Raw genomic sequence first — 25,664 nt, forward strand, 5'->3', positions numbered from 1 at the left:
TTCTTCAGTCATCTCTTAGTCTTGAGGTGTACAACAACTCAAAGACTCAAACAGCACAACTTAAAATTCTATCATAAAAACATCAGCGCTGGCTATATAAACTAGCAGAACTATGGAAATTAATACTTGAAAGTATCAGAGGTGCCACCAATATTGATAACTAAGTCATATCTTGATAAATGGGCTGCTAAATGGGTATTTGATCCTAAACTCACTGAGACAGTGTTCCGTGAAGGCCATTAGACCAGAACACTTTCCTAGTACTTATGAACGTATCAATGCCTCACTATCTTTATGTAGTTTGGTATCCTTGAGATCTACTGAGCATATCCAGTCTTTCTTCCTCAGCAGAGGTAGAATGGACCACACTGCGACTATCTGGTACTTACTTTGATTGACAAATTGGTTCAATTTGCTAAGCTTCAAAATGAGTCCAAGGTCCTCGTTTTTACTTGGAACCAAAAAGAGTCTCAAATATATCCCAGAGCCTCATTCATCTAGTGGGACCTCCTAAGCGACTCTAGCGAGAAGCAATTGTTGAATTTCCACTGCTGCCCTTCACTGAAGGGGAGGCATACTGGGAAGAGATTTTTGGAAGTTCTTTGGGGTGAAATCATTCTATCTTGCCCAACTTATAGGTAAAGATATAGCATTCACGTCCAAGGAAGTTACATTACTACTTCTCCACTCAGTCCTTATCAGACCTATCAATAATGCCCCCTCTGTCACATATCTAACCAGACACATGCAACAGTTGGAATCCCTACAAAGGTTTCTCACTACGAAAATTCAAGGCATGAATACCCTGTTCTACACTGATCGCCTAAAGGCTCTGTCTCTGTATTCAGTTTCCTACAGGCTGCTGAGATGGGATCTTTGCTTAGCTTACAGGGTTTCTTCTTACCCAGTCCTGATGGATCTATTGCACTTGTGCAAAACAAACAGCACCAGAAATACTAGATCCAGGGAGCTGAACTACACTTCTGGCATAAACAGAACATGCTGGAGAGACAGACATGCATCCTAAAGGATCACTGCACTATGGAATAGATTCCCCATCCATGTAAAACAGAGTTCATCCCTGACACTATTCAAACAAAACCTTGACAACTAGATGGGAAATCATAAATTTATCCCTGATCTGGCCCAGATGTCTCTATGGACAGAGGCCACAAATAAGAAAAGTATTATCTTTACCCCTCCCCCACACAAATCCTTAGCTACCTGCCAACTAACATGCCTCCCCCACACGTATGATACTTGGGACCAAATGGTTTGGAGTGCACAACTGAGCCTGTAAAGGCCCTAGTGGTCATTAGTCTCATAACAACCTATGAACAAAAAGGGAATTATATAACCTACAGATACGACTCTCAACACCCACACAACGGACATGATGGCCTTCCAAGCTTTTGGGTAGATTGCAAGGCATCCGACAACTGCTTCCGAAGTGTGGAAGTCAGGCAATCCTTTGGGGTGCTGGAAGGGCTTTATGGAGAAAGCCCCATGGAAGCCCTTGTTCTGCAGTTCGCATCTCCTTTGGGACATCCTGGAAAGGCTGCTGTGCCTTATAATAAAAAAGGCACTTCCCTCCCTTCTGGTTCCTTGAAAAGTTCCATTGAGGAATACAAAAGCAAACCAACAGCAGGCAGGGTCTTTCCATCTTGTTCACTTCTAGTCAGCATATCTCTGACCTTTGGGCCAAAAAGCGAAGAACCAAACAGAGCATTGACAAAGGACCCCTTGAAGAAATCCTCAAAGTTGCACAAGTACATCCAGGCATGACAATGCACAGCAACACTGGTGCCTGCACAGAAAAGCATACCATCTGCAGCACTGGATAAGAGCCTCATGGATACATCAGCAATAGTCTGTATTGTAGAGAACTGAGCTTCCAGGGTCTTCTGAGAGACAGGGGGCTGTTGAGTCTTCATGACCTTCAACACTTCTGAGAGAAGGTCTGTCTGAAGTCTTGTCAAATGGGCAAGATAATTCAGTGCACGCAAGACAAAAAAGCGGCTGAAGTGCATGTGTACCTTCCCAGACAGCCCAAAACCCGAGGCTTTTTGTTGGGTGGATGGACCGAGGAACTCTCTTCTGAGATGTCCTTCTTTGTGGCCACTGCAACCTCAGTGGTGTCCACAGCTGCAATGGGGTCTATTTTTGGTAGGAACCAAAACTTTGTCAGGCTTTTGGGAAATAGAATCCACCACATCAGGTTCTCTCCAAGCCCTCCTGGACACTATGTCCACAAGGGCATCCATGAGGGGGGGGGGTGACCACCAAGAAGTGGATGGTCCCATGCTGAAAGCTTCAAAGGAGAAAAAGACTCCTTTCAGGAAGGGGCTTCAGTGGTCCACCCTTACATTGCTTTAACAATTCGAGCAAATCACCAAAGGAGGCATCCTCGTGGGGAGAATTGGGGACCCTTTCCCTTCACGGAGGTCAGTATCTGCAGTGAGGGATTCCTCCAAGGAGTAAAAGTACTTCCTCTTACACTTACTCTTCCCATGGGTCACCCTAGGAGGGGGAAATGGGGGTCTCAATGGTTGATGATACAGGCTGTCTTGCAGCAAGCTGATATGTATCCAATGATGCAGAATGAAGGATCGAATGGATCCGATCCAGCTGCAGAAGAACCCGGTCCAAATGGGAGAGGATCCTTTCTACAATGTCAAAGGCCAAGACCAAAGCCAAATGTTTGAAACTCCTTGGATCTGAGCAAGAAACCAATGTCCAGTGCCAACTCGGCCAGTTCCAACACAAGCTGGCACCAAGCTATCAAGGGCCAAAACACCCAATGACTCAAACTCACCAGCTGAACCTAGCCTCAAGGGTGTGTTCCCCAATCCCTCAGTTCCGAGAAGTGCTCAGCTCCAACAAAGCTGGAGTCAAGAGCATAAAGGACTGTGCAGTGTCTGATGCGGTCATGCCAAAGGCAACAACAGTGAGGAGGGCAGCTGTACAGTCAAACTTGAATCCATGGAGCCAAGGGAAATGGGTGAGGAACAACTAAACTATGAAACAGAAAAGCCAGAGACTTGGTCGGGTCTCTGGGCTGAGGAAGCAGGAATAATCCAAAGTACAACTGAGCCTGAAGAAAGGAATGCATCAGCTCCTCCATGTCAGACGATTTAAGGCTCCCAACTGACCTGGCAGACTTGGAAGTAGCCATGGAAATGGGCTTTCAGATTTTTTGATCATTGGATCAAACCTTCAGATCTGTTGAGAAGCTCCAAACCAGGAGGGAGAGGGAGACAGTCCTGGATAGAATTCAGTCAGAGTAATGGTACAAAAGGGGGGAGTGGACCCTGGCTGATGAAGCAGAAGGTTTCTTGGAAAGGAAAGGACTAAGGATATTAAGGATGGAAGAACAGGAGGACTCTGAATCCAGGACTGCAATTGCAGGTGATTGTGGCCAAAGTGTAACCAAAGGTCCTGAAAGAGTGGAAGCCCAGGGAAACTAAGATAGGTGAATCTTCAGGCCCTGCTGGTCATTAGAGGAAGGTTGTTTGCACTCTTTCTTATGCTTGGTCTTGGGCATGATACTCTCTTGCTCCCCGACTCTTTCCTTTTCTATATTCCTTCTTACTTGGTGAAGGCAAGAGAGACGTGACTGATGGCTGAAGTAGGCCTTTCATCAAGGAACTGGCCCTCCTATCTGCGAGGAGCTCTGGCACCAAATACTGTGCAGGCCTGGCATTTGACATCTAGGCACCAATACTCATGGACGTTTTGAGGGGGTAGCCTGTGCCCATATGCTATGGACTTTCCAAACCCCAAAGTGGATTTCTCCAGTCTTCAACCAGAAGAATAGCAAATGTCAGACAATAACAAACACTAAATATCAACCTTAACACAAGCTAAAACTACACCTACTAAAAACTACTCAATGTGTCAGTACTAAATGCCAACTACAAAACACAGCACAATAATGGACTAATACTTGCAAGAGAAAAGTTTTTTTTTTTTTTTTTTTAAATGCCACTCCTAGACACCTAACCTGCTAACCCTAAACCACTAAGAACACAAACACTCTAGAACACACAATACTCAACTACAAGAAAAATTACAGACAGTGAAGCAGTACTACTACTACTAATCTTTCACGAGAAAAAGGAACGGGAGGCAAAAATACAAGTGGAATACAAGGAAAAAAAATATCACTTATCAACACAGCTTTCAGACCACAGTCTGTCAGTGAAGGCAGCAAACAAGATCCGGGAATTCAGTTACAGTACAGAGTTATGAGTAGCGGAGGCAAAGCACCAAGACTGAAGATTCTGAAGGTGCCAGCTTTGAATGCAAATCGGAGCTGATAACTCACAGGTTGAGACGGGTGGAAAAGACAACAACAGATCATACAGATTAACGTGTTATCCAGCTGTCATGTTTTTCTCTTACAAACTGAAATGAGCTTACCACAAAATCACAAACAAAATAAATATTTAAAAAATGAATGTTGTTGGCAACATGTTGCAATGTTTTCTCCTTCAGACCATTTTACCAGGATCCACTGTATGATTGTGTACTTTTTTTTGAAGAAACTAAAATACACGCAACAGAACTTGTTGAAAATTTTGTCTTTTTAATCTCTGTTTACTTCTTTGTGCCCTACATTATGTCACTGTCCAGAAAACGATAGGACATAGAGATAAGACAACAAATTTAGAATAAAGAAATGCAGCAGCTCCAGCAACAAGGACATGATTATGGATGTGCCACCACATGATAGCCAAGAAGTTTTCTAACTGGCATATAAGCCTGGCTTCCTCTGGAACAAACCAAGAGTGGCATTTCTTCTTGTACTACGACAACATAACAACCTCCTCCTTTCTACTTAAGCTGGGCAGTACTTGTCAGCATCACACACACACCTCAACTTCAACAGAAAGAAATTGGTTTCTTTTAGAAGGAAACCTTGGGGAAATCGATACAGAGCAGAAAAACCTTCTATTTTCACAGTTTTAGCATTAACCTCAAATGTTAGATGAAATGTAATACTCATTTCCTGGATGGCTCTGAAAACTCTTGTAGTGCATGGAGTGCCATGACAATGAGGGAAAAAAACAAGCTTGCTAAGCACCTTTTTGACATGAGAAAGGTGCTTAAAAGGCTTTTGCTAAGCACTTTTAAGATGGGTATCACTTTAGGAATTAATAGGGGACAGTGTCAACCAGCAAAGAACAGCAGTAAAAGGTAAAACGGCTTTTAAAAGCTGTAAGAATTTCATCATCACACTTATGTGAGAGAGTGAAATTTTGCTCTCTGGCAGCACTAAATACTTTGCTGGCTATCAAAGATTTTGAAGATGGTAAAACTCTGTGCTCCTAAATTTTTTCCTGAATGTGGTAGTACACAGAGAAGATAAAGCTCCACAAACTGGCACCCTACCTAAGTACCATGTTCAGTCATAGCCTCACCTCAGGCTTTGTACCCACTGAATGGCGCACCATGACGGTTATCCCACTCCACAAAGGGGGAGCCACGACGGACCCCAGAAAGTACCGCCCCATTAGCCTGACGAGCCTGGTCTGCAAGGTCATGGAACGTATCATCGTGGAACTCATAAACAAAGACATTGGTAATCTCCAAAATGTGGACCCTACCCAGTTTGGATTTGTAAAAGGCAGATCATGTCTCCTAAACCTGATTGACTTCTTTGAAACAGTCACCAAAGCCATAGATGAGGGTAAAATGGTTCATGCAGCTTATCTAGATCTCGCCAAGGCTTTCGACACCATCCCCCATTCTGCAATTATAGATAAGCTCACTAAACTAGGTATAAATCCCTATGTCACAAGATGGGTTGCCAACTGGCTCATGGACAGAACCCACACTGTGAAAGTAGCGGATTCCAAATCCGACATCAGACCAGTGACAAGTGGAGTACCACAGGGTTCAGTCCTGGGTCCTTTCCTGTTTGGTATCTACTTCTCTGAAGTGCAGGCCAACACAGAAGGTCTTTGGCTAACAAAGTTTGCAGATGACTGCAAACTAGGAGCCATAATCGAAACTCCTAACGATGTGGACAAACTACAAAAGGGCCTCACTGAGACAGATACCTGGTGTCAAAGCCATGACCTGAAGCTCAATGCCAAAAAGTGCATTGTCATCCCCTTTGGTAAAAACTCTGTACCCATGAACTACCACATAGCTGGTAGTCTACTTAATGCTGAAAATGTGATAAGAGACCTTGGGACACAGGTGGACAGTAGTCTCTCATTTGACAATCACATCGCCACAGTGGTCAGGAAATCCTTCTACGTGGCTCATCTCATCACAAAAGGATTCTCATCCAGAAAAAAGAGGTCATTGTTCCCCTCTACTCATCACTCATTAGACCCATTATAGAGTACAACGCCCCTTTTGGTATGTACCTCACAAGACATCTACAACAACTGGAAAGACCACAGAAATACCTCACAAAGAGGATTACTGGCCTCAAACAGATGCCCTATGCAGACCGTCTCAAAAAACTACAGCTTTACTCCATCGCATATCGCCTACTCAGGGGTGATCTCTGCCTAACATACAAAGCTATGTCAAACCCAGAGCTGTTGGACATGCTACACTTAAAGAAATCCAAATCCCTCCGAGCTACACGCTCTAGGGACCTAAACCTTGTCACCACAATAAACAGAACATGCTGGAGGGATAGATTCCTGTCCCAGAGACTTCCCATAAACAGACTACCTATCTATGTCAAACAGAGCTCCTCATTAGCACTCTTCAAGAAAAGTCTTGATGATTGGATGGGAAATGGGAAATTCACCCCGGGGATCACTTCTGTGGATCTGCTCGACAGGGGCAAAGGAAAATAATTATCTTGGGTGGCGAAAGCCAGGGTACATTTTTTGGCTAGGCTTGTATGGGCCCTAGGGCCAATAGCCTAGTACCTATCTATGAACCTATGAATCATTATTGTGTTTGTAATTGTAAACTTCCTATGTATTCTTGACATGGATGCTAAGACTCATGTCTTGAGATTTGCCCTAGAACAGAATTTCTTGACATACGTGTCTTGAGCATACCATAAGCTGGTTATGATGAGAGGCCCAATCATAATACTCAATGTAGCATTCAGTTACATTACAGAAAAGCAGATTTCCTTGCAATAGCTTTTATGTTGATTACAGTCAGGATCTGCAAATTTAAAAGATTTTCAAGTAAAACAATCTTTAATGCACAGTATTCAAATGAGCATTAGAACTGTACAGTTTTAAATTTGTAACAATGTTATCAGACAGTAATATTTTACTTGTACTTGTATGATAAAATGATCCTTGAAGACAAACTTAATGAAAAAAATTGAAGGCGCACACATAATATGAAATATATATGAGGAGCCTGTGCATGTGTGTATACAAGAACATGTGATGTGAAATTGCTCAATCTTGCCATTCATTTTACACATGGGTTTGGAGCTGATCCATCATCTCAGAGTCGGACGCTTTCACAAGCTCAAGGCCAAGTCTCTATCCCATGATGCTCTCTGTCTCATCTCAGATCTATATTGCCGCTGCAACAGATCGGAGGTCGAGAGAGTGCTCGAGCAAGTATTTCTTTCTTTATTCAAATTTTTGGACAGTTTTCCCTATATTTCCTTATATAATTGTGTTTTTGGCTAGTTAGCCTTAGTGTGTTGTTTAGGCTTTGTCTTTACTGTCTGGACAAATTTCTTCGTCTTTATAGAGCGGCTGCTCTTAGGCCTTATTGGCCGCGTTTTTTGTTCTTCCCTATCTCGTTAGTAAAGAAAAGTTTAGATAAGTTCAAAATACTTTTATCCTTAAGAGTTTAAATAAGTTAGCTTTGTAGATTCACAGCTTTAGTGTGTGTGTGTGTGTGTGTGTGTGTGTGTGTGTGTGTGTGTGTGTGTGTGTGTGTATGTGTGTGTGTGTGTGTATGTGTGTGTGTGTGTATGTGTGTGTGTGTGTGTGTGTGTGTATTAGATTAGTCTTTTTTTTTTCTTGACTGGTTCTCCGGCTGGGAACCAGATTTGCATATATATATATATATATATATATATATATATATATATATATATATATATATATATATATATATATAGATAGACTTGGTTTGTTCAATGGACATATAGTATTTTTTGATATGGCTGATCAAAAGGAAAAACAAAATTCTGGATTTAAGAAATGCCCTAAGTGTGGGCACAAAATGTCTATAACTGATCTGCATGTCAGTTGTGTGTACTGTTTGGGGGCAGTCCATCTTCAGGAGGACTGCTCCATCTGTCACTCCTTTAGCAGCAGGGTGTTACTGGAGCATAGGAGGAAACTGGTAGACAGGGGCTTGCTGAAACCAGACTTCCAGGAGTCGTTGGACAAGGCTGACCAGGCTTCTATGTCACTGAAGGGTTCAAAATCATCTAAAACTTTGTCAGTACCAAAGTCGTCAGCTCCAAGCCTTACTGAGAAGGTGGAGTCGCTGGTTCTGCAGTCTTCGGAGCAGAGCACCGAGCTGGTGTTTCGAAGCTGGTCCCCGATATTGGAGCCGGTTTCCGAAACCTTGAGGTTGCCCATTTTGCAATCAGTGGCTTCCTCAATACCTTCTACTCGTTCTTCGAGAACCCTCTCTGATGTGGATGTGGACCGTGTGGTGCAGAGGCTTCTGGAGAATCCGGCACTGGCCAAATTATTATCGGATTCGAACCAACAGACTTCAGAGCCGAAGGCTATGTTACCTGCTACGTCTACTCCTCCTCCGAGCCGGGCCAGGCCTTCCGAGCCGGGGGAAGTGGAACTGATGATTGTGGAACCTTAGGAGCGAGGCCTGTTCCAGTGCATCGGCTCCGTCAACTCAGACTACTTCGGCGCTGTTCGAGGAGTCTGGGAGCTGACACTCTCTGGTCGGCTCCAGAGGGGGGAAGAGTTGAGCCGATGGGTCGGTTCTGATCCTTCCACTCGGAGCTTCGGCTCGGATGAGCTCAGCTTCTTCCTCTGGGTCAGAGACCACTGTGTCGGCACCAGGGAGATTGCCGTCTTCTTCGGAACAGGCTGCTTCCTCACGTCGGAGCAGTGGAGCCTTCAATGCTATGAGGAGAGTTATGTCTTCCAAGACACCTCAGTCATCAGGGCCTTCCTCCTCCTCCCCTAAAGTGCCACTTTCTGCCTCTACATAGCAGGTCCCTGTAAAGCGTCGAGACCCAGAACCTCAGGTAGCCCCATTGGGTGATCCATGTTCTACTGAGACCTCACCAGAAGCCCCCACTGATGAGGTTCCCAGGAAGAAGCTTTGCAAGAGGAGCCATTTAGACTCCCCACAGGAGACTATCACATCAAACACTAATTTAGAGGAGTCAGAAGGGTCCCCATGGTCCCCCTCTGAGGATATCTCCTTTGCTGATATCATTGAAGTCCTGAAGCAGAGGGGTGACTGGCAGTCCGTTAGACCTATTGATAAGTCGGTGCTCCTGAAGGCCTTTGGGTCTCAATCCTCCACCTCCTGGGTGACTAGTTGGTTGCTCGAAGGACATGGGAGTCTCCTGATACTGTGGAACTTGTCCCTTGGAGGCCCAACAAATTTATTACTTCACCACAAGACAAAATGTTCCTTACCAAGGGAGTGCCAGTTGATGCCATGGTGGTGGCGGCGGCCACCAAGAAAGAGATGTCTGAAACCTCTTCTACTGTCCATCCTCCTAACAGAGATTCCAGGACGATGGATAGGTATGGGAAACGCATCTTTAGTTCAGCAACTTTTGCCATGCGATCGCTCAACTATTTGACACATTTTACCCGCCTTCAAAGAGATCTCCTAAAAGAGCTTGGAGATACTCTGCAGGGTAGTACAGCTGAAGGTGTCTCGGATAAGGTGACGGCCCAGCTCAATACCCTTAATTCCATAGTTAATTCATCCATGCGGCTCATTTCTTATACACCCAAAGGTTCAAGTCGGGCAGCAGGTTCAGCAATACCTCTTAAGAGACATTCCTGGATACGTTTATGCTCCTTTGCAGAAGCCTTCAAGTCTTCCTTCGTTAATACCCCATTTGATGGTTCGTCCCTTTTTGGGCCTAAAGTCAAGGAGACCCTCACAAAAACTCTATCTGCCATAGGAGTCTATTTTTTCACCCCTACAAGACCATACCCCAAAGGGCAAAAGGGTGGAAAAATGTGGCTCCACAAGTCCCAAGGAGATTTTCAGAACACACGTAGTGAACCTCCCCCCAGGGGCAGAGGAGAGGGTAATAATGGAGGGCGCCGCCCAGGCGGCAGAGGGGGTCCACAAACCCAGGGTGATAGGAATCAGTTCTTTGGCAAGCCCTACCAGCACTTCTGAAAGGAGGCCAGACTGTCCTACTCTGGAGGTAGTCGGGGGTTGCTCGTTTTTGTATCCAGACACCTGACTAGAAATTATGATTCTTGGGTACAAAAAAGAAGTTATGTATTCACCATAACATTCCATCGGAGTAGTTAAGACTTCATTTGTCAGCAACCTGTAGGTTTCGGATGCAATACGGATCCGAGCCAGCAGCTTACCAAACTAAAGATCTGAGCTCCAAGCTCCTCCCCTTACCCCATACTACACTACAACCTCCTTCCAATCCTCAGCTCGAGCTTGCCACCCACTGCATGACACACAACAACCTAAGATATAAAAACCTGACCAGAATACATAAACTAGGCTCACCAGACCCAGGACATTAAGCCCGAAACACAAACATAAATCAACAAGGTCAGGGGGAAGGAGGGAGGGAAGGTTGCTGACAAATGAAGTCTAACTACTCAGATGGAACGTTATAGTGAGTACATAACTTCTTTATCTGAAGTAGTTAACTTCATTTGATCATCAACCTGTGGGACAGATTCCTCAACTACCAATAATCTTGGGAGGCCCTTAAGGAAGGATATTCAGGAGCACTGCAGAACCAAAAGAAGTCTTTCCTCTAGACACCATATCCAGCTTATAATGAGTAATAAAAGTGTGAGAGGAAGCCCAGGTAGCCGCTGAACAAATGTCATCCAGGGAAACTCTAGACCAGAATGCAGCAGAGGTAGCCACAGAATGAGCAGAATGAGCATGAACCCCTTCTGGTTCCAGTAATCCATGTTCTTTGTACGTCTGTAAAATACAAAGAGAGATCCTTCTAGCAAGAGTCACTTTTGAAACTGGTTTTCCTAAAAAGGGTTTAGCAAAGGAAACAAAAAGCTGATCAGACTTGTGGAAGGGTTTAGACCTATGTAAGTAAAAGCGTAACTGTCTGTGAACGTCCAGCAAATGAAGTTTGCATTCCCCTTTATTTTGAAAGTTAGGGAAAAATACAGATAGATCAATAGACTGATTAATGTTTGACTCCGAAGCAACTTTAGGAAGGAAAGAAGGGTTAGTCCTGAGAAACACCCTATCCTTATGAATAACTAGGTACAGGGGTTTCATGCATAAGGCTTGAAGCTCCGACACTCTTTTGGCTGAAGTGACAGCTACCAGGAATGCTGTCTTCCACGACAAGAATTTCAAATCATCTGATGCTGCAGGTTCGAATGGAGGCGCAACTAAGGCCTGAAGAACCAAGGTCAAATCCCACGGAGGAGAAGGATGTCTAACATGAGGTCTCAGTAAAAAGGTACCTTTGATAAAGGTCTTACAAATTCTGGCAGCAGCTAGAGAACCTGAATTCTCTCCTACATGAAAATGGGATATAGCTGCCAGCTGAACTTTCACTGTGGAAGAGCTGGCCCCTTGCTGGAAGATTTGAGACAAAAAATCTAACACAGCTGGAATAGGAGCGGTAAAGGGATCCTAATTTTTCTGAGAAGCTCAAATGGAAAAACGCTTCCATTTACTACGATATACCTTCCTGGTAGAGGACTTGTGTGCCACTACCAGAATGGACTTAACGGGGGAAGAGAGACCGGGAGTCCTGGCAATTAATGGAACTGGAGCAACCAAGCAGTAAACTTGAGGCTGTCCAGATTCGGTGGAGGAATTCCCGAGGGATGACGAATGAGATCTGGAATGGGATCCAATATCCAGGGTGGAGCTACTAGACAAGACCATAGGCAAGGAAACCAGATCTGAAGAGGCTAGAATGGGGCTATGAGGATAATCCTGCTCCCCCAACTGCCAAGCTTTCTGTAAGAATTTTGTCATGAGAGGAAGTGCGGGGATACGCATAAAGAAGACCAGGTGGCCCAGCATGGATAAGAGCGTCTCTGGGGGCTTTCCCAATAGGGGGAAATCAGAGCGAAAAACTCGCTGCACTTCACGTTGGATGGCAATGTGAAGAGATCGCAGCAAGGCTGACCCCACTTGTGGAAGATCTGTTCCGCTACGTAAGGGTTCAGAAACCACTCGTAAGGCAAAAGGACAGTCCTGCTCAGTTTGTCTGCCAAAATGTTGGACCGATCTGGGATGTGCGTTGCTGTCAGAAAACGGTTGGTGGAGATCACCCATTCCCACACTCAGATGGCCTCAAGACAAAGTGGATAGGACCTGGTTCCTCCTGTTTGTTGATATCCTGGACCACTTACATACTGTCTGACTGAATCGCAATAGTTCCCAGAGGGAGAGAGAAACATGAAGGGCCTGCAACGTTAAAAGGACTGCTCTCATCTCTAGAACACTGATATGCAGAACGGTCCTGCTTGGGGTCCATGTGCCTTGGACAGTCCTGCCCAAGCAATGTCCCCCCCACCCTAAGTGGGAGTCGTCCGTGGTCTCCATGGCTTGGAGCGGAGGCATAACAAAGGGGCGTCCTTCTCGCAGATCCTGGGGTTGACGCCACCATAGGACAGAAGCTTTGCACACCTTGCTTAGAGGGATCAGGAAGCCTAGGGGGTGATATAACAGAGACCACTGAACTTGTCTGTATATGAGAGTGTTACAGTGGACGTTACGTGCACAAGGAACCAGATTTATAGCTGCTGCCATGGACCCTGGGGCTCTCAGGACTAACTCTGCTGGGGGGAAAGAGTCTGAAGAAGCACCAAGACATGAAGGGTCAGGCTCTGAAGTCTGTCTGGGGTCAAAAATATCCTGGCCTGAGGAAAATCTATTCTTGCCCCTATGAAGTCCAGAATCTGAACAGGCTGAAGAGAGGACGTCTTGAGGTTTCTTGTAATACCCAGCAGATTTGACAACTGAAAAAAGGAACTTCTGGCTAGCACAAGTTGATGCCTGCTGGGGGCGGTGAGGAGCCAGTTGTCCAGGTACGGGAAGACCTGAATGCCCTGAAGCCTCAGGTGGGCTGCTACAACTGCCATAACCTTGGTAAACACACTGGGGGTTGTGGTGAGACCAAAGGGTAGGACCCTGAACTGGTACTGACTGGCTCTTAGCTGAAAGCGGAGGAACCTCCTGGATCGCCTGTCCATCAGGATATGGTAGTACGCATCCTTGAGGTCTACCGATTACATCCAGTTTTCCTCCTGCAAGAATGGCAGGATGGATTGTAATGTGACCATCCGGAACTTTTCCTTGGCAATGGACAGGTTCATTGTGGATAGGTCAAGAATCTGCCTCAAGTCCCCCTTTTTTTGGCACCAAAAAGAACCTGGAATAGATGCCTGATCTGGACTGGTCTGGGGGCACCAGCTGGATAGCTCTTTTGCCTAGCAGCTTTTCTATTTCCAAAGCTGCCGCCTCCCTTTGAGCGGGTGGGATGTCCGGGAGGTGCCTTGTGGAGAGGGGACTGTTTAGGAAGGGAATGGAATAACCTCTGGATATTATTTGAAGCACCCAGTGATCTGATGTTATGGACTCCCATTGAGCTAGGTGCCTCAAAAAACGCGCCCCCCCCCCGACTGCCTCCAGAAAGGAGCAGTCGGGCAACCCCTTAAGGCTGCTGTGCGGGTCGATCGGAAAAGAGTTCCTGTGACCCGAAGTTCTTCGGTCCCCCTCTGCCTCTGGGCCGGCATCCACCTTGTCCCCCTATGCCTCTAGGGGAGAAGGAGTCCGAAGCGTTCCGTGAGACTTCTGGAACCACAACTTCTTCTGCCCTCGCTGATTCCAGGAGAAGGACCTTTGAGGGCTGGAGAAGCGGATCCCGACAGCGTTTTTCCCGTACTTCTCACTCTAGACTAGTGTGTCTCAGACGGTCTTCCCGAACAGGGTCGAACCGTCAAAGAGGCATTCGCGAAGGACACCTTGAAAGATTCTGAAAAATCTCAAAGCCGGAGCCAGGCATGACACCTCATGGCAATACCGGACCCGGCCGCCCTAGCGGCTCCCTCGGTGGTGTGAGAGAGGAAATGCATGGACGTATTTGAAACCGACTTAAGAGTGGCCATACGAGCCGAGAATGACCGTTTATCCTCAGCCAAAATGGACTCCGGGGGAGACTCCATGTACTCTTTCACAAGGTCACGCTGAAGTCTAATCACGTGGGTCATGTAGTTCAGCGCCCTTATAGCAAAGGTAGCTGAAGCAAACACCCGCTTTCCAAGACGATCCATCACCCTAGACTCCTTGTCCGGAGGATGGACCGAGGAACTTTCATGGGCCAGTTTCTTTTTGGTGGCCGCCACCACCACCATGGCATCAACTGGGGAACCCTTACTCCATGTCGGCTTGTCAGCAGGGGGACTCAATACTTTATCTGGCCGTTTGGGTATTGGCTCTACACTGTCCGGTTCCTTCCAAGCTCTGGTGGTAATAAGGTCCAACAGAGAATCAGCCGGGGGGGACACCCAAGAGGTAGATGGGCCTGCGAACGCCTCCAGAAATACAGACTCATCAGAGGAAGGCTTTTGGGCAGACCAGCCCCCTCCCTCTGGCAGAGAATTGCCATTAGGTCTCCAAAGGAGATGTCTTCAGGGGGGCCGATCTGGGGGAGCCCTCCCCTTCCTGAAAGTTTTACACCAGTAAATGGAAGCAATTACCTTTTGGGCTTCCTAAAATAATATTGACCCTTACGTCACCCGAATTGCTAGCATTATGGAATTCCTCACTAAGCTTTTTAATGAAAGTGCTGCAGCTGCCACTACAAGAGTTCAATTGGCTACAATTTCAAATTTTCACCTCTGATCTGAAGGTACTAACCTAATGTCTCACAGACTCTGTAGGGCCTTCCTAAAGGGTACCATATTTCTTAAACCACCTGTTAAACAACCTTTTACTCCCTGGAATTTGAATTTTGTGTTGTCATGGATTATTCTTCCTCCCTCTGAGCCTTCATCATCCTGCCATTTGAAATTTCTCTCTTGGAAAACTATCTTCTTGGTAGCCATTGCCTCAGCACGTAGTGTGTCCGAACTTCAGGCAGTATCTATCAAACCCCCGTATTTGGCGTTTCATCTCTACAGTGTCACTGAGGACTAACCCTTCTTTCCTTCCAAAGGTGTGTTCGGAGGCTAACCTGAATCAAACTATTGAACTCTCAACTTTCTTCAGTAATCATTCTAACAAGTTGGAGTATATGTTGCAAAAACTTGATGTTCACAGACAATTAAGATTCTATTTGGACAGAACAAAAGAATTTAGTAAATCAGAGCAACTCTATTTCTCATGCCGACACAAAGAAAGGGCTACCAGTATCCAAAATTACTCTTTCCAAATGGTTAACTGACTGCATAAAATTCACATATACATCAGTGAATCATCCATTAGAACATAGCGTGAAAGCGCATTCCACTAGGGCTGTTTCTACTTCCTCAGGTTATGCGGCTAGGCTGCCTTTGGACACTATATGTGCAGCTGCCACTTGGTCTAAGCTGCGTACCTTCATCACTCATTACAAAGTAGATAGGGCCTCCAGGGACAGGGCTTCCTTTGGTTCCACTGTCCTCAGGAGTATACTCCTATGAGCCACCCAGGATTAGGGTGCTTGGGACACTACCCGTGTGTAAGAATGAACGGCGAGATTGAACAACTTCACATAAAGAAGTTATGTACTTACCATAACGTTCCATGTGAGTTGTTCATCTCGCCTTCATTCTTACATTCCCATCTGCCTTCCCCCTCCAGGCTTCTCGAAGAAGGAGCAAGACTTGCGGTCTGGTGGGTCTTGTTATACGATTTCTTACTCCGGCTGGAGTACCTGTTATGGTTATATATGTTACATGCTGGGATTAGCAAACTAGATCTGAGGTGAGACAGAGAGCATCACGGGATAGGGACTTGGCTTCGAGCTACTCTAAACCCTTGAGCTTGTGAAAGCGGCCGACTCGGAGCTGATGGATCGGCTCTGAACCCATGTGTAAGAATGAAGGCGAGATGAACAACTCACATGGAACGTTATGGTAAGGACATAACTTCTTTTTTGTCTGACTACATGCATGCATGTCTAATTTTTTTCACATTTGTTTTTGGTGACTCCCTGCATATTTTCCCAACTTAATGTCTACCTTTTGGTGGAAGTACTACATTACATTAAATAAAAATATTAAGGACATGAACTATCTTTAATAATACTCGCATCAAATTAAATACAAAGAAAATGCAGCTGCCCATTTCTGAGTGCAGTAAGGTGCTCAGTGGTGTGCTCTATACTCAGGGACTTTTAAGTCACTCTTCCTTCAGGCATGCACCTCCAAACATACCTGGAAGAGTTTGAGTCTTATTGTTGCTACATCACCACTAACACTTTCATACGGTTACACCATAAAAGTATATTAATGTTTTACTCAAGTTATCTTGAACAGACACATATAATGTCTGTCTATGAATATAAGCAACTAATATGATACATACCCTTCTTCATGGGATCCAGAATTGCACCATTTAAAGAAGGTCTTTACTAGCAAGTTAATACGTCGGTCATCACCAGCACCATCACCATCAATCAAAAGACGTTTGCGAATAACTTCATCTAGACTCAGGGAAAATTACATGAAATTAGTGGTTAAGTACTCAGTGCTTTAGATTCAGCTACCCCAAGCCTATACACATTACTCTGCAGCACTTCTCAGTTTTAAGTTTTCGACTAGATGGGAACACAGTACTCTGAAGACAGAAAACACGTAATTCATTCAGCTCAATATCAAACTTCAAAGGACAGCCTTAACTCTAATTCCACAGCAGCTGTAAGACAACTGCAACCAGCACTCATGCCTCTTGCAGCTGCTAATGGGTCATGCGGAGACCTAATCTACAGGGAAATAAGTGTCAGTATCTCCACAACTAAATGTTAGCAGCAGGCATGTGGATACATAACCTACAGGGAAATAAGTGCCGGTATCTCCAGAACTAAATGCTTGCACCTCACAACAAAGCCATTGACAAAATGTCTTTTAAAAGTATTAAACAAGCAGCAAAACTACTACAGAAAGTTTTACAAACAGTTAACATCTTAAAAACATGCTCTCTGCACAAAATACAGCTGACTGCTGTGTCCACTATATGGTGAGACTATGTTACTTTGCCATGCAATTTCTGCAAATGTTTTGGTTTGTGAAACACAAAACATATATGCAATAAGTAAATGTATAAACAGACAGTTCAAACTATCATATAGACTCATGAACATCCACACTAAGTTACAGTAAGTGTGCACCATTCTGAAAGAATAGACAACACAAGCAAAACACGCACCTTCTTCCTCCTAACTTTAGTTTCCTACTGATTTTCTTGCAGCCTTAAACATCAAGGGGGATTCAAAATGGTCATCTCAAAATGTAGACTATGTGTACACTCAGTGTAATCTGAGTGAACAGATAGCAGAAGCAATGTGGAAGGGGTGTTTTTCAATACAGATAGTGTACATACTGTAGGCATTCCTGAAACTAGCCTTATATCCCATGTACGTAAATGCATACTGTACGCACATTTTTATTCATCATAATCAGAATGTTGACAAGTTAATGCCATTTTTGTATGTTTAGTTTTGGAATATTTACAAAACTATGGAAACGTATATTTTTATAAAGCTCTACACATGCAAGAATATCCTCATAAATGCACACACTGTGCATAAATGTAAAGCTTTGTTCAGTTTAACATGTTCTTTCATTATCCTGTCACACAAATTTCTCCAAGTTGATTTATTCAAGAAATATTAATAGAAATATGGATATAAACTATAACAAGATGCAGGAAAAAAAAATTCAGAAAAATAACCCCTCAGTGCTTAAGCATCATAACTCTCAAGGAAATGAATGAAATATAAACAACACACAAAACAGGATCGGAAATAACCTAAACTGATAATAAATTAATAATTGTCAAATCAGATGTTTTCAGCATAATTTAGCAATAATCTATGAATGGGTGTGGGAAAATCCTGATACCCCCACCCACTGGATTATTACTATTATACAAGAACATTACTTAAGAAAACCTACTTACCTTTCTTAAATAATGTAACTGTATGACAACATTTCAGTGTTGTTCTGCTTCTCCCACTGCTGTCTAAAGTACTGAGCATGCCTAATGCTCTTACAGGTTCATAGGTAGGTACTAGGCTATCTGCCCGAAGACATTTATAAGCATAGCCGGAATGTCTTGGCTTTCGCCACCCCCTTAGATTAGTTCCCTGTGCCTCTGTCCAGCAGAGCCATTGAAGTGATCCCCGGGGGTAAACTTTCTGTTTCCCATTCATTTGTCAAGGTTTCTCTTGAAGAGGGTTAGCAAGGAGCTCTGCCTAATGTAGACTGGAATCTTGTTCCAGAGCATGGGAAGTCTCTGGGACAGGAATCTATCCCTCCAGCATGTCCTATTTACTGTTGTGGTGCAGTTTAGATCCCTAGAGCGTGTGGCTCGAGGGGATATGGTTTTCTTTAGGTGGAGCATGTCCATCAATTCTAGGTTGGACATGGCCTTGTATTGTCAGGCAGAGATCACCTCCGAGTAGGCGGTAAGCAACTGAGTACAGCTGGAGTTTCTTCAGTCGAGCTGCATAGGGCATCTGTTTGAGGCCAGTGATCCTCTTTGTGAGGTACTTCTGTAGTCTTTCCAGCTGTTGCAGGTGTCTTGTACGGTACATCCCAAATGGGGCGTTGTACTCTATGATGGGTCTGATGAGTGATGCGTAGAGGGGCACAATGACCACTTTTGATCTGGATGCAAACCCTTTTGTGATTAGGTGGGCCACATAGAAGGATTTTTGTAACTACTTTGGCAATGTGATTATCAAAGGAGAGATTACTATCTACTTGGGTCCCCAGATCCATTATTACATCTTCCGTATTTAGGGGGCTACCACCTATGTGGTAGTTTGTGGGTACTTTGTTTTTTCCAGAGAGGATGACTATGCACTTTTTGCCATTTAGCTTGAGGCCATGGTTTTGACACCAGGTATCTGTCTCAGTGAGACCGTTTTGGAGGATGTCTCTGTCCGCCAGAAAGTCAATTATAGCCCCTAGTTTGCAGTCATCTGCGAACTTGGTCAGCCATAGTCCTTCTGTGCTTGCCTGTACCGCTGAGAAGCATATGCTGAACAGGAGGGGTCCTAGGACTGAGCCCTGGGGAATGCCACTTGTAACCGGTTTACAGTCAGACCTAGCTCCCGCAACTCTTACCATGTGGGTTCTGTCCATGAGCCCATTGGCAGCCCATCCCGTGACGTAGGGGTTTATGTTCAGGCTGGTGAGCTTGTCTATAATACCTGAATAGGGAATGATGTTGAAGGCCTTTGTGAGGTCTAGGTAGGCTGTGTGGACCATCTTTCCCTAGTCTACAGCCTTGTTAGGAGGCATGATCTGCCCTTAAAGCCGAACTAGGTAGGGTCCAGTGTTTGGAGGTTCCCAATGTCTCTGTTTATGAGATCCATGATGATGAGTTCCACAGCCTTGCAGACCAAGCTATTCAGGCTTATAGGGCGATAGTTCCCAGGGTCTGCTGTAGCTCCACCTTTGTGGAGTGGAATAACCGTTGCTGTGCGCCACTCTATGGGCATGTAGCCTGTGGAGAGGCTGAGTTTGAACAGTGTGTTTAGGTGAAGGGTTAGTTCATCTTTGAGCTCGTGTAGGACGCAGCCTGGGACACCGTCCAGTCCCATTGATGCTGTGTTTGTGGCTTTGGAGAGGACTGTTTTAACCTGAGTGTCTGTGAATTCAGGGGCTCTACATTTTTCTGGTATGGTTATGGACCCTTTTGGGGGTGAGTGGGCGGTGAAGTTTGCACTGAACCTGTCTGCCAGGATGTTGGCAATATTGGTCAGTTTAGTGTATTTTGTGCTATTCTGCACCAACTCCGAGCAGATCTGAGAATTCCCACTTAGATTCTTGACATAGCTAAAGAATGCCTTGTGGTTATGTTTGGGGTCCTTGGCAATTTTTCTTTCGAAGCTAGCCTTGGATGATTTTATGAGGGATCGCAGTTTCTTGCTGATACTGATGAGGGATGTCTTCCCTTCCTGGGATTTTACTATTTTCTGTACTAGTTTCCTCCTTCTATTGTACAGCTTGTTTATGGCAGGGGTCCACCAGACTGGTTTCCTTTTCTTGGAGGAGTGAGTCTAGGTTTTGGTTGGGATAGCATGATCCATGCATTCTTGTAGGTGCCCGTAGAGTGCATTAATAAAGGAGTTTGCAGCTTGGACAGCGTTATCCTTTGGCATGGGGGCTATGAAACTTTCCACCTTGGTCTTAAGTAACGTGAAGTTTGCTTTTGAAAAGTTTTTCACTGTGGTTTCGTTGACCGGGGGTGGGGGCGGAATGTGGATATCCAGAGTGATTAGTTTATGATCAGATCTAACCAGAGAGGGGTTGACCTCCGGTGTGGAACACTGGTCACCCATGTTGGGGATGACCAGGTCCAATATATTGTCACCTCTGGTGGGGGTGTTGACCAGTTGATCCAGGGCATTTGGGGGAGTTTATAAATTCAAGGAAATGTTGGGCAAGGGAGTTAGTACTTGAGTAGTTCTCCCAGTTAATGTTTGGGTAATTGAAATCACCCAATATCAGGGTGTTTGGTAGGAACTAAGAAGTTATGTACTCACCATAACGTTCCATCTGAGTAGGTGGCTTCATTTGTCTGTAACCTGTGGGTCTTGGATCCGATATCGGATCCGAGCCAGCAACTTGTAGCATAGCTATGGATCCGAGCTCCTAGCTCCTCCCCTCACCCATAATCCCCTGCCAACCTCCTATGACCTCAGATCAAGTTTGCCCCTCTATGGATACCTGAAAAGGTGTTCCAACAATCATAATAGCTAGAACAATATAACAGGACCAAGTTCTGAAGGCTGGGGGGGATGGTTGCAGACAAATGAAGCCACCTACTCAGATGGAACGTTATGGTGAGTACATGACGTCTTAATCTGGAGTAGGGACTTCATTTGTCAGCAACCTGTGGGACAGAGTCCCCAGCTACCTGAATCTTGGGGGGGCCATCATGGAAGGATGTTCCGGAGCACTGCGGAGCCAAAGGATGCTCTCCCTCTAGAAATTATGTCCAGTTTGTAGTGGTTAATAAAAGTATGAGATGAAGCCCAAGTAGCTGCCGAACAAATATCGTCCAATGGCACTCTAGATTTAAAAGCAGCAGAAGTAGAGATGGAGCGAGTGGAATGTGCACGGACTCCCTCAAGTGCGGGCCTCCCGGAAGCTTGGTAGGCCAAAAGAATACATTGAGAAATCCAACGTGACAAGGTGACCTTTGAAATGGCTTTACCCAAACTGAATTTAGCAAAGGAGACAAACAACTGATCAGATTGTCTGTGACCAGCTGTCCTATGAATATAGAAACGCTGCTGCCTGTGTACATCTAAGGAATGCAGCTTGTACTCTCCTTTATTTTGACACTTAGGGAAGAAAACCGGTAAGTTGATGGACTGATTGATATTTACTTCCGATGCCACCGTGGGAAGAAAGGAGGGGTGGATCCTGAGGTACACTCTGTCCGGATGGAAGGCCAAGTAAGGAGGCTTTACGGAAAGGGCTTGGAGTTCCGAAACTCTCTTGGCTGAAGTGATGACTACCAGGAATGCTGTTTTCCAGGACAAATATTTGAGATCAACCATTGCAGCTGGTTCAAAGGGAGGAGCGGTCAAGGCTTGAAGGACTAGAGAAAGATCCCATGGAGGTACGGCTTCTTTGACAGGAGGCCTGAGTAGAAAGGTGCCCTTAAGAAATGTTTTGCACAATTTAGCTGACATCAAAGGGCCTGTCTCATGTCCCACATGTTAATGGGAGATGGCTGCCAACTGTACCTTGACTGGCGAACAACTAGCTCCTTGCTGAAAGAGTCCGGTTAGAAAATCCAGTACGGATGGTAGAGGGGCAGTGAAGGGATTCAGATTATGATGTTCCGCCCAGACGGAAAAGCGTCTCCATTTACTGTGGTATATTTTTCTGGTGGAAGGCTTATGTGCTGCCACCAGGATGGCTTTGACTGGTGAAGAGATGCCGGGAGTCCTGACTAAGAGTGGAACTAGAGCAACCAAGCTGTCAGCTTCAGGTTGACCAAATTCGGGGTCTGTAATTCCGATGGATGGGAGATTAGATCCAGAGTGGGATCCAGAATCCAAGGAGGATTCACTAGATGAGACCACAGGTAAGGGAACCAAGTTTGCCGAGGCCAGAATGGGGCAATGAGGATCATTCTGCTCCCCAACTGCGAGGCTTTCTGTAAGAGCTTTAGCATCAGGGGTAAAGGAGGGTAGGCATAGAGTAGACCGGGCGGCCAAGCATGCACCAGAGCGTCTCTCGGGGCTTCCCCTGGTGGGGGAATCAGAGCGACGAAACTGTCGCATTTCGTATTTAAGTGAGAGGCAAAGAGATCGCAGCAGGGTTGCCCCCATTTTGCGAATATCTGCTTCGCTACTAGTGGGTTGAGAGACCACTCGTAAGGGGAAAGAATGGTGCGGCTGAGTTTGTCCGCCAGAATGTTGGCCCGCCCCAGAATGTGCGTTGCGATCAGAAAGCGGTTGGTGGAAATCTCCCATTCCCACACTCTCATGGCTTCTCGGCATAAGGGGTAGGATTTGGTTTCCCCCTGTTTGTTGATGTACCAAACAACAGACATGTTGTCTGACTGAATTGCAATCGTTCCTACGGGGAGGAGATTCTGAAGTGCCTGTAACGCCAACAGCACCGCTCTCATTTCCAGAACGTTGATATGCAAGGAGGTCTCTGTGTTGTTCCACGTGCCTTGGACTATCCTGCCCGTGTAATGCCCCCCCCACCCGAGGCGAGAGGCGTCCGTGGTCACCGTGGCGAGAGGGGGAGGGGTGCAGAAGGGCCGGCCTATATGGAGGTCCGGGGATTGGAGCCACCATAACAGGGCCCTCCTGCAAACCTTGCTGATAGAGACAAGGTGGCAGAGAGGAAGAGATTGGAAGGACCATTGCACTTGAAGGGTCTACTGCAGTACCCTCATGTTTAGGCGAGCACATGGAAGAAGCGTTATTGCAGCTGCCATGGAGCCCAGCGCCCTCAGGACCAATTCCGCCGGTGGAGCTTCCGATTGTAGGATGGCCCGCACATGCAATCTCAGATTCTGTAGTCGTTCCGAAGTCAGGAAGACTCGTAGATCCCTGGTATCTAATCTGGCCCCTATGAACTCTATTACTTGTGTCAGAGCAAAGGAAGATTTGTCCGTATTGATTGTGATGCCTAACTGGGGGGCTAGGCGGAGAAAGTAATCTCTGGCTGAGCAGAGTAGATGCCTTGTTGGGGCGGTTAGAAGCCAGTCGTCCAGGTACGGAAAGACCTGCATTCCCTGGAGTCTCAGGTGGGCCGCTATCACTGCTAAGACTTTGGTGAACACCCTGGGGGCTGTGGTGAGGCCAAAGGGAAGGACCCTGAACTGATAATGACTGGCTCCCAGCCGGAAGCGGAGAAACCTCCTGGATCGTCTGTCCATTAGAATATGGTAGTACGCATCCTTGAGGTCTATAGAGCACATCCAATCGCTCTCCCGTAAGAGGGGGAGAATGGATTGAAGAGTGACCATTCGGAATTTTTCCTTGGTTACCGACAGGTTCAAGAGGGAAAGATCTAGAATTGGTCTCAAGTCCCCCGTTTTTTTGGCACCAGAAAGAACCTGGAGTAGAACCCTAATCCGAGCTGGTCTTGGGGGACGGGTTGGATGGCTCTTTTTTTTTTAACAGCTGCTGGATTTCTGCGGCTGCAGCCTCCCTCTGATCGGGTGGAACATCGGGGAGGCTCCTGAGTTTGGAGACATGATACATTCGAATTTTGTAGCCTCTGGATATGATACAAAGCACCCAGCGGTCTGATGTGGACTCCCATGCCGCCAGATGCCTCAAGAAACGCCCCCCGACTGCCTCCAGAGCAGAGCAGTCGGGCAACCCTTCAGGGCTGCTGCGTGGGCCGGTCAGAGAAGGACTCTCTGGACCCAAAGTTCTTTGGGGCCCCTCTACCCCTAGGGCGGCGTCCTCCCTGTCCTCCTCTGCCACGGAAGGACTGATTGTCTGGAGCAGGTTGGGAATGTTGCGATTTCCGGAACCACATCTTCTTCTGTCCCTTTTGGTTCTTCAAGAAGGACCTCTGGGGAGCAGAGAAGCGGATTCCGACGGCAGACAACGTCTTCCCGTCCTTCTCGCTCTGGACCAGTGTTTCGAGAACAGTCTTGCCAAACAAGGCAGAACCATCAAAGGGGGCATTCGCAAAGGACATCTTAAAGGGCTCCGCGAAGTCACAATGCCGGAGCCAGGCCTGACATCTCATGACTAGGCCCGCTCCGCTAGCTCTAGCGGCTCCCTTGGTAGCGTGGGACAAAAGCCGCATAGAAGTATTGGAGATAGACCTTAGAGTGGCCATTCGAGTGGAGTACAACTGCTTGTCCTCCGCCGACATGGACTCAGGGGGGGAAGCAGCGTATTCTTTGATAAGATCCTGCTGCATCCTGATGACATGTGCCATATAGTTCAGAGATCTTACCGAGAAGGTCGCTGAACTAAAAACCTGCTTCCCAAGACGATCCATCGAGCGGGACTACTTGCTCGGTGGATGGATCGAGGGGCTCTCCTGAGCTAGTTCCCTCTTCGTGGCTGCCGCCGTCAACATGGCATCTACGGGGGGACCCTTGCTCCAGTGGGACCGGTCTGCAGGGGGGGCTCAGTATCCTGTCCGGGCGTTTAGGGACTGGCTCCACAGTGTCCAGCTCCTTCCATGCCCTGGTGGTAATAAGGTCCACCAGGGGGTCGGCCAGAGGGGACACCCAAAAGGTAGACGGGCCTGCTTCAAATGCCTCCAGGAACACGGACTTGTCAGAGGAAGCCTTGGGGGCAGACCACCCACATCTGATCCTAAGCATTTCCATGATGTCTCCAAAGGAGACATCCTCCGGGGGTGACCTTGGGGAGCCTTCCCCTTCATCCAAGTCTGTGTCCTCTGTTAAGGACTCGGGGGAGTCCACGTGCCTCCTCTTACACTTGTGCTTGCGAGGCACTTCCTCGGGGGGGGGGGGCTGTCCGAGGAAGTCTCGCCAGCAATGTCTTGTTCCAATGGAACAACCTGGGACATCAAAGCAGGCTGTACCTGTGGCCGGGTGATGGAAGCCTGACCCAGCAGAGAGGGAGTGCAGGGTGGAGCCGAGGCAAGGGCCGGGCGTCTGGATGCTCTCGACAGAGCCCTCTCCACTGCATAGAAGGCCGAGGGGGAGCCGCTCTCCCTGGGCTCCGAAAGTCGACTCCCACTCGGATCCGATGAAGGGATCGGAACCGGCACCGAGACCATCGGATCCGAGGGACCAGTGTGCTCTGACCTGGACGGAGCCGAAGGCACACTGAAACCCTCGGATCCAAAGCTCAGCCCACAACTCCGAGAGGTCTGATCCGACGATGGAACTGACAAACT

At 46.4% G+C, this 25,664-nt stretch overlaps 1 protein-coding gene across 3 annotated transcripts in view; it reads right to left on the reverse strand.

The window, feature by feature from the left end:
- THOC7 (THO complex 7) overlaps window positions 1-25,664 on the reverse strand; it is a 593,710-nt gene that overhangs the window by 478,684 nt on the left and 89,362 nt on the right. For all 3 annotated transcript variants that reach the window (XM_044077990.1, XM_044077989.1, XM_044077991.1), the window contains exon 2: window positions 16,651-16,768. In XM_044077990.1, the coding sequence (XP_043933925.1) occupies window positions 16,651-16,768 (118 nt within the window). The remainder of the gene's footprint in view (window positions 1-16,650; window positions 16,769-25,664) is intronic.

The sequence above is a fragment of the Protopterus annectens genome, chromosome 7.part0, assembly GCF_019279795.1.
Source record: "Protopterus annectens isolate FY-2018-M chromosome 7.part0, PAN1.0, whole genome shotgun sequence".
NCBI classification, from domain to species: Eukaryota; Metazoa; Chordata; order Ceratodontiformes; family Protopteridae; genus Protopterus; species Protopterus annectens.